This window comes from Paroedura picta, chromosome 4 (assembly GCF_049243985.1).
Source record: "Paroedura picta isolate Pp20150507F chromosome 4, Ppicta_v3.0, whole genome shotgun sequence".
Classification (NCBI taxonomy): Eukaryota; Metazoa; Chordata; class Lepidosauria; order Squamata; family Gekkonidae; genus Paroedura; species Paroedura picta.
In genome coordinates this window covers 137,597,750-137,610,870 of record NC_135372.1, presented here as the reverse complement: position 1 = coordinate 137,610,870, position 13,121 = coordinate 137,597,750, and the positions used below count along the sequence as shown (strand labels likewise).

The window sequence follows — 13,121 nt, the reverse complement described above, 5'->3', positions numbered from 1 at the left end:
GATGTTATGCTTTCTAAAGGTAAAGGTAAAGGTATCCCCTGTGCAAGCACCGAGTCATGTCTGACCCTTGGGGTGACGCCCTCTAGCGTTTTCATGGCAGACTCAATACGGGGTGGTTTGCCAGTGCCTTCCCCAGTCATTACCGTTTACCCCCCAGCAAGCTGGGTACTCATTTTACCGACCTCGGAAGGATGGAAGGCTGAGTCAACCTTGGCTGCTGGGATCAAACTCCCAGCCTCATGGGCAGAGCTTTCAGACTGCATGTCTGCTGCCTTACCACTCTGCACCACAAGAGGCTCTCTGTTGTGCTTTCTACAGGCATGCAAATGATATCCCTACTATTTTCATTATTCACATGGAGAACAAGGAACTGCAAGGCCGTTCCCAACACCAGCCCAGACCTATGATGGAGAATTAACTATTTATTTATTTGCTTGCTTGCTTGCTTGCTTGCTTACTTAGTTACTTACTTACTTACCTATTTACCTACCTACCTACTTACCTACCTACTTACTTATTCATATACCACCCTCCCTGAATGCTCAGGGTGGTTTACAGGGAACAGGAAAAAACATACAGATAACATATGGTAACAATAGGTGATAATAACAATAACATTATAACAACAACATTTACATGATAATAACATGAGAGAATAGTGGGATTGCAAAGGAGCCTCAGTTCAACTCTTACTGAGACCCAGTGGGTTGTGCAGGCTTGTAGCAGTCATAGTAGGAGGGGGAGGGGCTTGGGGGCCAATTGGAAGCGACTACAGTCTCTCATAGAATCATAGAGTTGGAAGGGACCTCCTGGGTCATCTAGTCCAACCCCCTGCACTGTGCAAGACACTCACAACCCTCTCGCTCATCCACTGTAACCTGCCACCCCCTTACACCTTCACAGAACCAGCCTCTCCGTCAGATGGCTCTCCAGCCTCTGTTTAGAAATCTCCAAAAATAGAGAACCCACCACCTCCCGAGGAAGCCTGTTCCACTGAGAAACCGCTCTATCAGGAAATTCTTCTGGATGTTTAACTGGAATTTCTTTTGCATTAATTTCATCCCATTGGTTCTCGTCTGTCCCTCCGGGGCAAGAGAGAACAACTCTGCTCCATCCTCTCTATGACACCCTTTTAAATACTTGAAGATAGTTATCAGATCCCCTCTCAGTCACCTTCTCTCCAGGCTAAACAGAGTCGATGGCATTATACCCCATTGGAACCCCTGCCACAACCCCACCCTCCTCAGCGTCCACCCACCCAAATTAAATTTAAATTTACAATTCAAACAGAGGCTGGAGAGCCATCTGACAAATGGAGAACCTCCCTAGGGTTACCCTGCAGGGTGCACGTGGAAGAGTGGGGAATCAAACCCGGCTCTCCAGATTAGAGGCTACCACTCTTAATCACTATATCATGTTTTAAGAAGGACACGGATTCAAATTGTTTATGAATACAATGGTGATCTTTGAAGAACTTTATTCAGGGCTGTTTTTTTGTGTGTGTGTCTTTTCAACAACAGGGACAATACTGTGACATCTGCTCATCGGCAAACAGCAACAAAGCTCACCCCATCTCCAATGCTATCGATGGCACCGAACGCTGGTGGCAAAGCCCCCCTCTTTCCCGGGGACTGGAGTTCAACGAAGTCAACGTCACCTTAGATCTTGGACAGGTAACGACAAGGAGAAGTTTGGGGTGTTTTATACAGTTTGTTCATCGACCAAGGGCCAGTGTTATTTGAAAGAGCACCGGAGAGTCAAAAGAACTTTTCTGGTCATAGATGCCTTAAGTAATGTTACAGGACATGAAGGGAATCTTGTTCCTTTTATTTATTTTTTATTTGATTTGATTTGATTACTATGCCGCCCTTCCATGTGGCTCAGGCCGGTTTACATACATCATAGGGGATACATGGAACAAGTCAATATACAACATAGTCAATATACAACATTAACAACCCAACAGTGGTTCTAAACAACAACTTTCTGTAGCTGAATGCAGTCCACGGTGTATGCCCTGGTTACATCTGAACTAAACTCCTGCAAATTGCTCCACATGGAGCTTCCCTTGAGGAGCAATTTGGGGATCCTGCTGTTTTATGGTGTGGAGATCCTGTTGTTTTATGATGCTTTACTGATGTTTTATGAGATGTGTATTGATCTGTGAACCGCCATGAGCCAGCCATGCTGGGAGTGGCGGTATAAAAATGCAATTGATAGATAAATCATAAAAATTTGGAAACTTCATTTGATACAGACTGCTGCAGCCAGGATGTTGACTAGAGTAGGTTGCAAGGGACATAGCATTGCAGTTTTGGCCCACCTGCCCTGGCTTCCAGTTTGTTTTCTAGTACAATTGAAGGTACTGGGACCATCTTCTCCCTTATGAATGCCCCTGACCCAACATGGTCATTTTCAGAGATTCAGCTTCCCTCGCCTTCTGAGATTAGGCGGGTAGCAACTTGAGTGAGGGTCTTCTCGGTCATGGCACCACAGCTCTGGAACTCTCTTGAGGGACATTTCTCTGTCCCCTTCGGTTGCCATCTTCCACCCGGTGGTGAAGACTTTTTCATTTCAACTAGCATCCCTACAGTATAGAGCCAAAGGCGGGGGTATATTCTTAACATTTTGAGCTTGAACAGAGGAACAGCCACTGAGGAAAATTCCATTTGAAAACGGGAGCTATCTGGAATCCGTTCTGGTTGAACGCTACAATAAACCAATATAATAAGAAGAGACTTTTTAATTTTCTTTATTCTGTATTCAAGAGCCTCTTGTGGTGCAGAGTGGTAAGGCAGCAGACATGCAGTCTGAAGATCTGCCCATGAGGTTTAATCCCAGCAGCCGGCTCAAGGTTGACTCAGCCTTCCATCCTTCCGAGGTCGGTAAAATGAGTACCCAGCTTGCTGGGGGGTAAACGGTAATGACTGGGGAAGGCACTGGCAAACCACCCTGTATTGAGTCTGCCATGAAAACGCTGGAGGGCATCACCCCAAGGGTCAGACATGACCCGGTGCTTGCACAGGGGATACCTATACCTTTTACCTTATTCTGTATTCATTTTGTTAATATTAGTAGTCTTGGGATAGGTTTTTTTCTCTTTTTGTTTAGATACTACAAACCGTCCCTTTTGTCTGCATTTGGGAATAGAATCATAGAATCATAGAGTTGGAAGGGGCCATACAGGCCATCTAGTCCAACCCCCTGCTCAACGCAGGATCAGCCCTAAGCATCCTAAAGCATCCAAGAAAAGTGTGTATCCAACCTTTGCTTGAAGACTGCCAGTGAGGGGGAGCTCCCCACCTCCTTAGGCAGCCTATTCCACTGCTGAACTACTCTGACTGTGAAAAACTTTTTCCTGATATCTACCCTATTTCGTTGTACTTGAAGTTTAAACCCATTACTGCGTGTCCTCTCCTCTGCAGCCAACGGAAACAGCATCCTGCCCTCCTCCAAGTGACAACCTTTCAAATACTTAAAGAGGGCTATCATGTCCCCTCTCAACCTCCTTTTCTCCAGGCTGAACATTCCCAAGTCCCTCAACCTATCTTCATAGGGCTTCATAGGGCTAATAATTTAGGTGGCAAGTGGGGGGGGGAAGATTGTATATTTAAGTGCCTTTCCCCCCCACAAAAAAACCCCAATCACCTCATAAAGCGAGATAGCACAATGGGGAGTTATCTGAGAAGTTCAGCCAAAAATAAATGCTCTTGTTAGATTTTTTGCTGAATATATGATCTTGGTCCTTAAGGAAATCATTCGTCAGCTGTGGTGATGGAGAGCTCTATGTAAACAGTTTTTGAATGGTTCCTATAATTGGCTTGTACCCGTATGAATGGATAGTGAATTGCCCTTCAGGTTGGGCTGGGAGCTTTGCTTTTGTTACCCTCTCAAAGAGTAGAAGGCACGGAGTCAATATTGGGCCCAACTTTTTGTTGTTGAGGTTGTGTGGACATTGGAGCCTCCGGGGATCTCTGTCTGCCGGCATCGGGAAGGGTGACGCTCCACTTCCATACAAAAGAAAGCAAATAGCTGCAATCTGAGTAGTCACTTCAAGGGGTTTAATGTGACTAAGAGAAATGCTGCTCTCCTTTTGTTGAATGCACACTCGAACCTTTTGAAATCTGAGTTCATGGTGTCCTGTGAAGGTTAGGTATGTAATGTGAACAGGATTTGGTGTCTCAGCCTTTCCTACCCTTCTTTGTGACCTGGTTTCTGATTCATGGTGTACAACTTAAGAAAGAGTAACTGACACGATCTTACATCTATTATACTGGTTTTTATATAATTTGAGTGTTTTAATCTATCTTTCTTTCTTTCTTTCTTTCTTTCTTTCTTTCTTTCTTTCTTTCTTTCTTTCTTTCTTTCTTTCTTTCTTTCTTTCTTTCTTTCTTTCTTTCTTTCTTTCTTTCTTTCTCTCTCTCTCTCTCTCTCTCTCTCTCTCCCCCTCCCTCCCTCCCTCCCTCCCTCCCTCCCTCCCTCCCTCCCTTCCTTCCTTCCTTCCTTCCTTCCTTCCTTCCTTCCTTCCTTCCTTCCTTCCTTCCTTCCTTCCTTTTTTCCATCCATCCATCCATCCATCCATCCATCCATCCATCCATCCATCCAATAAACAACACAGTTGGTAACTTCTGCCAAAATAGGGGCATCAGGATTTCGAACATTGATCCAAGATGCTTACATTCATATCCCGGCTTCATCTAAACACCTGGTGGAGGAGCTACATCTTGCAGGTCCTGCAGAAATGAACTAGTTCCGTTAGGGCCCTGAGATTCTCTGGGAGCCCATTCCACCAGGTGGGGGCCAGGACTGAAAAGGCCCAGGGCAACCAAAATGTGTTACCCACCTTGAACCACCAGGGAGGACAGAATACAAGAATAAAGTTTATCATCATTATTATTAATTTTCTTTTCTTTTTTAACATTTGCTTTGGGTTGAAATGTAGGTTAATAGGAAACTATTGCCAAGAAAGCCCCATGAGATCACTGCGTAATATTTTTAAATATTTATTTATTATTATTATATTGCGATGTATTAGCCGCCATTCCCAATAAAACTGGCTCACGGCGGCTTAAAATCATAACAATAATACAGATATTGAGCAGTAAAAACCCAATATTAAAACCCCTACAGTATAATAACAATAAAATTAAACCCAGATGGCCGGGAACTGCTACAGCAGATGGCTCTTTGGCAGTATAGGTAGGAATAAAGCATACAATGAAATTTCAGCCCACATATTTAAAAAAAACCAACCTAGAAGTTACTTTGAATGAGTTTAACTACTTTATTTATTTATTTATTTTTTAGTAAAAACGAAACCATTGAGGAAATTCTTTGTGAGCATCCCCATAATTCAATGGTAGAACATCTACTGGGCATGCAGGTCCCAGGTTTGATCCCTGGCATCTCTACTTTAAAGGCTCAGGTGTTGTGGAAGACCCCCACCTGAGACTCCAAAGAGCAGCTACCAGCCTGAGTAGACAATAGCAACTGTCATGGAGCGATCTGATATAAGGCAGCTTCAAAGGTTCATGTGTACAGGGCCTGGCAGTTCCCTGGAAAAATATGGCTGACACCTTACTGTGGAGCTACGTTCATTCGTCCCATCCCAAAGTGGTTCAAGAACAATTCAGTGAACGAATGTGTTCTTATCTGTATAAGGGTGTGACGTCCCGGTGGGATATTTCTGTTTCTGGCCAAGTACTTCTTCTTCCTGAAAGGCAAAAAGAATGTCTTATGAGATTAGCCCTACTGTGACTAATGAGAAAAATGAATACCAGTTCTTTTAGAGGAGGGATGTAGTGGCCTCTTGTAATCGCAAGGGTATCTTCAACAATTTCTGGAATGTCTGGGGTTTTGCACAGGTAATGCCTCTAGACCAGCCTTCCTCAACTTTTTAACCATTTAGAAACCCCTAAAACATTCTTCAGGCCTCAAGAAACCCTAGAAGTGGTGCGATTCTGCAGAATATGGTTGGGAAGCAGAGCTGTGGACACGCCCACCGGAGGCCCCTCCCCTTCCCACCCCCCTAGGCCCGTCATTGGCCGTTTTGGGAGGGGGCAGGGCGACTGCAGATGAAATACTACCGGAAACATGTTGTTGACACGAAGTTTGTTGATACTGTTACCGAATATGCTGTTATGTTGTGAATGTTGTTAAAATTGTGGTTAAAATTGAAGGTAAGATTGCTGACTAATGCAAATGAATGAATGAATGAATGAATGAATGAATGAATGAATGAATGAATGAATGAATGAATGAATGGTTATAACACATGGTGAATGTTTAACCAATTCAAGAAATATCTAAAAAATTAACTCCCACCCATTCAGGAAACCCTTCCAGGTCTGTTAAGAGACCCCAGGGTATCATGGACCACCGGTTGAGAAGAGTTGGTTGGCTCTTATATGCCACTTTTCTCTACCCGAAGGAGTCTCAAAGCAGCTTACATTCGCCTTCCCTTTCCTCTCCCCACAACAGACACCCTGTGAGGTGGGTGAGGCTGAGAGAGCCCTGAGATTATTGAAGCAGAAGAAGAGTTGGTTCTTATATGCCACTTTTCTCTACCCGAAGGAGGCTCAAAGCGGCTTACAGTCGCCTTCCCATTCCTCTCCCCACAACAGACACCCTGTGGGGTGGGTGAGGCTGAGAGAGCCCTGATATCACTGCCCGGTCAGAACAGCTTTATCAGTGCTGTGGTGAGCCCAAGGTCACCCAGCTGGCTGCCTGTGGGGCTGCGTGGAATCAAACCCGACTCGCCAAATTAGAAGTCCGTACTCCTAACCATTACACCATACCGGCACAAGGAGGACATGAGGCACAAGCAGGCCATGTGCTTTCCCCATTGACCCTTCCATCCATTATTTAATCTTGATTCATAGCGTAAGAAGTGAGCGTTTTCTTGTCTCCTGTATTCAAGAGGTGATCCTCTGAGGTTGGTTCCACAAAAGGAAGGATCCTCTGAGCTCATTTTAAAGATGCGGAAAGGAACTGAGCTCAAGGGTTGGATGAACAGAAGCAGAGGTTATCCTAATTCGTATCCGTAGCAGTTTTCGCAGGACAGAATCCTTTGCCAACGCCGACCTTCTTGGCTCTCTCAGCTGTCCTGCGAGTCAAAGTTGCTGTTATCCCCCATTTTTGCAAGCTGTTATTTTACTCCCGTGATTTCCTGTCACTTGTCTCTCTTTCTTGAGCAGCATTAAAATAACAAATAAAGAACCCAGGAGGAGGAGCATTCAGATCCCCAGCTGGTGAATGACAACTGGGGAAAAAAGAGAAAAAAGGCAGGCGAAGGATAAAAACCCAAGTGGCAGACCACCCACTTTGAGTAATTTATGTAATAGACTCGCATCGTGTAGTAAATGCTAGCGACGGCTTGGAAGCGCCCAGTTCTTTGTCCGGAGAGGTCAAATCAGTCCTGTCATAGCATGGAGAAGAGTTCTGCCATTGGATGGGGAGGTTTTTTGTTGTTTCAGAAGTGGAGCGCATGGCAGCTGTTCCAGGTCAGGAGCAGAATTAACGTTAATATGTCAATATTTATAACTATTCATGTGCACATTGAAGATTTTAAAAAAAATCAGTATTAATCATACGCTACTGCACAGATTTCGGATTCTGATCCAGGTCAGCACTTGAAATGGAGGCAGCCGAAGAAGATTCTGCAGAGGAATCTGCTAATTAATCTGCCTTAAAAACTCCTTTCTGGGGCCACTATAAATTGCCTGCATCTTGATAACACACACATGGATCTCTGGCCATCTGGGCATTCTTCTTCTGCTGGTCTAACAGACATCCCAGTCTTTCTCGACTTTTTTACTATTCAGAAACCCCTACAAACATTCTTCGGGCTCCGAAAGACCTCAGAAGTGGCATGGTCTTGCAGAATATGGTTGGGAAGCAGAGCTGTGGACATGCCCACCTGGAGCCCCTCTACTTCCTACCTCCTCCAAGCCCATCATTGGCCTTTTTTGGTTGGGGGAGGGATTGGCATGATCTTATATTATCACTTCACCCGATAAATGTTTAAAAAATTTAATAAATGTATGAGAAATTAACTACCACGTATTTGAGAAACTCTCCCAGGGCCATCAAGAAATGCCAAGGTTTCATGAGACCCTGGTTGAAAAAGGCTGAGATAGGGATCAATTCATTGGGATGCTGCTTGGAGGTAGCCTGGTTGACAGTATTGGGAGAGCTGGGCAAGACATGTGACTTTATTTCATGTTATATTTGCACTGCATTTGGTGGTTGATAAAGTGAGGGGTAGGAACCATAGAGGTCTCCATGGGTCTTCAGGCAGCAGATGAAACCAGAGAAGACATGAATTAAATCCACCTGGTTGTTCCTTGGTACTTATCAAATACAAATGATGAGAAGAGAGAAAGGGAAGACTGAGATTGATTTTGCACCTGGGCTGGCGTTCTACGCTGCTGCCACCTGTTTGGAATGGAGCAGTTTGCCCTGCGTCTTCCTGCATCCAGATGGGGGAGCATTTTCCCAGCCGGACCGGGTTCACCCCGGATTTGTGCCTCTGAACAAGGCCGCTGGGGCACAGAGGTTCTAATGGCCTCAGGGCTGGTACAGGTCTGTTTTTTTAATGTTTAAGAAGGTGGTATAATCCTACCTTTTTAAAAATAAAAAAAATGCCCCATTTTATGTCCCTTCCGCGGAGTCATAGTCAAGGGAGGAGCTGAGCCTAGGCTCTTTCCCTGTCATACGGGCCTGCCCTGGTATAGGGCCCCGTTGGCGCCTGGGGCAAAAAAGGGAACATGGGTATATCCACATTCCCCTGACCTGGGGCAACAGAGGACCTGAGTTGGGCCAGGCTTGGGCCAGCCCCAGCCGGTGCCAACATCAGAAATTAGGAATTTTCCCAGTGACCGGATGAGCGGTAAGGTGGGGCAAATTCCCTGAGTGGAAATGGTTTGAGCAGAATATTTTTTTTTCTAATACATTAGCCTAGAGAAAAACCAGATTTTAAAGTTTTTAAAATTTCTTTTGAGGAATATGGATTAGCTGACTTCTCTCCACATCTGCGGCACCTGCTCCCATAAAGGTGAATTCAGGGCAGACCATCACAAAAATGCGTCTATGACGTCAGAGTTTTGGAGTGAGCTGCGTGGAAAGAAATGCTTAGAAGTCTTGAACTGACATGCGACGGTTGTTTTGCCCCCACTTGTTTCTTTGCTGTGTGATAATGCTGGCGGTGGAAAAGGCAAACTGTTAAAGGATCTTTCCTTGCAAGGAGACATGACTGGATGTGGGTTGTGTACATTAATAAAGATGTTTGACAGCCTGATCACATTCAGTCCACAGGCGAAATGGCTTGATTCAAATCTTCTGCCAGTTGTCAGCTGCCGTCGGGTGATGGATGAGGTCTCAAGTAGGGGTTGGTTTCATACGCTCTTGGTGACATAAACAGGGGGGGGGGGGTCCAGAAACTGGACTCTTGAGAATCCCAGTGTTCAGGGTGGTTTGTTTTCAAAAGGCACATTTATAGCCCCTGTATGGATTTGAGAATATTTGTGGAAGTACTTAGGTAATACCTGCTGACAGCCACAAAACCAGAGCAGGTGATGCCTCACTGCTCTATGCAGCTGTTTGCTCCTTCCCCCATAGAAGAATAAACAGTAAAAAAAAAAAAAAGCACAATGATGTAATGTTCCATGATTTGGATAGCTTTTGAAGATTGCAGACTTGAGCTTTTCTTGATATTGTTACAGATTTTGTGAAATCTGTCAGTCCGCCTGTCTTCCCACACCCATCCATCCGTCCGTCCATCCATCCATCCATCCATCCATCCATCCATCCATCCATCCATCCATCCATCCATCCATCCATCCATCCATCCATCCATCCATCCATCCATCCATCCATCCATCCATCCATCCATCCTCTATTTAATCCAAATTAGCACAGATTTGAATGCCTTGCTCACACATTGAACCTTGCTCACACAAGGTTTGTGTAGTGGTTTGGTGTAGTGGTTAGGAGTGTGGACTTCTAATCTGGCGAGCCGGGTTCGATTCTGCACTCCCCCACATGTAACCAGCCGGGTGACCTTGCGCTACTGACAGCACTGATAAAGCTGTTCTGACTGAGCAGTAATCTCAGGGCTCTCTCAGCCTCACCTCCCTCACAGGGTGTCTGTTGTGGGGAGAGGAAAGGGAAGGTGATTGTAAGCCGCTTTGAGACTCCTTTGGGTAGAGAAAAGCGGCATATAAGAACCAACTCTTTTTCTACATTGAACCTTGTAATACAGATCCACCCACCTACCCATCCACCCACCCATCCTCTATCTAATCCGAATTTGCACAAATTGAATTCTTTGCTCACACGTTGAACCTTGTCTCCTGCCCCTTCAGAGCCCGTTTGTTTTTCTGTTCCTGGACCAAAAATACAGCGACTTCTCTACCACATGCAGAACTAGTTTGGTCAGTGGAAATAAAAATGTCATTTGTTGCCAATTTACAAAGAGAGAGAAAGACGCTATTTCCCCCTCTCCGGGGTCAGTTGGATGTCGTTTCCCTTAGTGACTGTAATAAACCTGTATCCTCTATAGAAAAGGATCATTTGTCTTGTTCCTTCACAGAGTCTTTGGTTTTGTCTTGGCTGCAGCAGTCAGGATCTTTCTGGAAAAGTTGTCCAGTAGAAGCTATTGTGAACTAGTCAGTTAACTTCTGCTTTGGACTCTTCTTGCTTTGAAGCACAGTCCTCAGTCCCCAGGGATACATGATGGTTGAGCAGGGGGTTGGACTAGATTAGCGGTCCCCAACCTTCTTGTGGTTGGGGACCGCCTCTGAGGGTGGGAGAGAGCCGGTGGCCCGGCCACCGCAGCCGCACGTAAACGCGCACATGCAGTTGCCACGCATGCGCGTTCCCGCCACCAGGTGGTGCTAACGCGCACGCGCAGAGTTGCCGCACATGCACGTTGTCTCCAGCAGGGGGCAACAGACACCCTGTGGGGTAGGTGGGGCTGAGAGAGCCCTGATGTTACTGCTTTGCGAGAACAGCACTATCAGGACTGTGACTAGCCCAAGGTCACCCAGCTGGCTGCATGGGGAGGAGCAAGGAATCTAACCCGGCTCTCCAGATTAGTAGCCGCTGTTCTTAACCACTACACCAAGCTGGCTCTTAACTTCTGTTCTTAATGGCAGAATACGTGATGACAAAAACTGAATACTTGCGTATGTGTTTTTGTTTATTTCCTTCCATTAGATGCCATGTTTCTCACCAGTGGGGACCCACAGTGGCTTGTTCTTTACTCCTCTGTTTTGTTGTCATAACAACCCTGTAGTGTAGGTTAGGCATGGGGTCTCACATACAAGATCACCCAGCTGAATGGGGATTTGAACCCCGGACTCCTATATCAAACACTCTACCACATTCTGGTTGTCATGCCTAGCTTTAAACAAAGCTCGATTGCTTCCAGATATTAGTGTGGGAAATGTACCCTTTTAAAGATGATTTATGGACATGAATCTCGTAGATAAAGACAGCAAACCTAGAGCTTGTAGCATTTATGCACAGTGTGGCTGCAGCCAGGGGGCTGTCCTGTACGCCAGAACTGTTCGGTTGCCTTTTGCCCTGGCATTTTCCTTGCTCGAACTGAGTCTTATGCTCTCTTGAGAAATAGTAGAGCAAAAGGTTTTTTGACTGCAGCATCAGCTTTATAAACCTGTATCCCAGGGCCATGTATTACTTTATATGACCACACCACGGAATACGCCTTTGCTCATTCACAGCTTGCTTTAGGCTACGTATATGAAACATAAATTATTTGTGTCATGCTTTTATATAGCTGCAAGGTAGGCCTACATACCTCTACATGCTCATCTGACAGGGAGATGGAATAGCCGGGTGGGGTGGGGTGGGGTGTGGCGGAACTGGAAAATAAATTCCAAAGAATTTTCCCAAGAATTTTTTTTAACCAATCCAAAAAATCAAAAATGCTCCTATGAACTTCATTTTCTTTCGGAACGAAGGAGATGTTTTTAAAACACCGGCATGATGTAGTTTCGGGGTGGGCAGACATGCTGACAGGGGCTCATGGGAGTTGTAGTCCTTGTAGGCCACAGTTTGACTACCCGTAGTGCAGCGGATAAGAGCGTTAGCCTCTAATCTGGCGAGCCGGGTTTGATTCCCCACTCCTCCTCCACATGCTGGGTGACCTTGGGCCAGTCACAGTTCCCTTAGAGCTCTCTCAGCCCCACCTCCCTCACAGGAAGGGAATTGTTAGCCACTGAGACTCCTTTAAGTAGTGAAAAGAGGGGTGTAAAAATCAACTGTTCTTCTTTACTCACTCAAACTGTATATTTATTCATTTATAACAGGGGTGGCCAAATTGTGGCTCTTTAGATGTCCATGACCTACAGTTGCCATGAGCTCCTGCTGTATGTTCACATTAACTTTGTATTAAATAATAATAAAATATTATTATTATTTTGTATTAATTCGTATTAATGTTGTAATATTTCATTACTCCTGTTGTTTACAGCAGGGGTAGTCAACCTGTGGTCCTCCAAATGTCAATGGACTACAGTTCCTATGAGGCCGTGCCAGCAAACGCTGGCAGGGGCTCATGGGAATTGTAGTCCATGAACATCTGAAGGACCACAGGTTGACCACAGGACCGAAGTTTAAACTCCTTGACTGTAGAAAGTTGTTTATTTTATTTTTTTGTCTGTGGATATTCTATTTATGTACATGAGGGTTGATAACTGACCTCGAAAGAAGATCCAATTGATCAAAATGCGTCAGGTCGTTTTGGCATATTTTTTAGCACTGTACTGTGTGACTTATTTGGTTTTGGCGTATTTTCTACTGTGATTTTAATGTATCGTTTTCAGTTGACCTTGTTTAGCACTGGGCAATAATAATACATAATAAATATTTGCTAATATATATCTTTTTATAATAATGTTTTTTAGATTTCCCACCAGTGATTTGTAGCCTGCACTTTGGCGTTCAGGAGTGGCCAAATTGTGGCTCGCCAGATGTCCATGGACTGCAGTTCCCATGAGCCCCTGCTGAACTATGTTGTGAATTCCCCCTCCCCCAATATCTAGCTGGTACCATTCTACATATAGTTTAAACCCATTACTGTGGGTGCCATTCTCTGC

At 45.0% G+C, this 13,121-nt stretch overlaps 1 protein-coding gene across 1 annotated transcript in view; it reads left to right on the top strand.

Moving 5' to 3' along the window:
• LAMA5 (laminin subunit alpha 5) overlaps window positions 1-13,121 on the top strand; it is a 232,468-nt gene that overhangs the window by 16,148 nt on the left and 203,199 nt on the right. Inside the window, exon 2 of the mRNA XM_077335780.1 lies at window positions 1,521-1,673. Within this exon, the coding sequence (XP_077191895.1) occupies window positions 1,521-1,673 (153 nt within the window). The remainder of the gene's footprint in view (window positions 1-1,520; window positions 1,674-13,121) is intronic.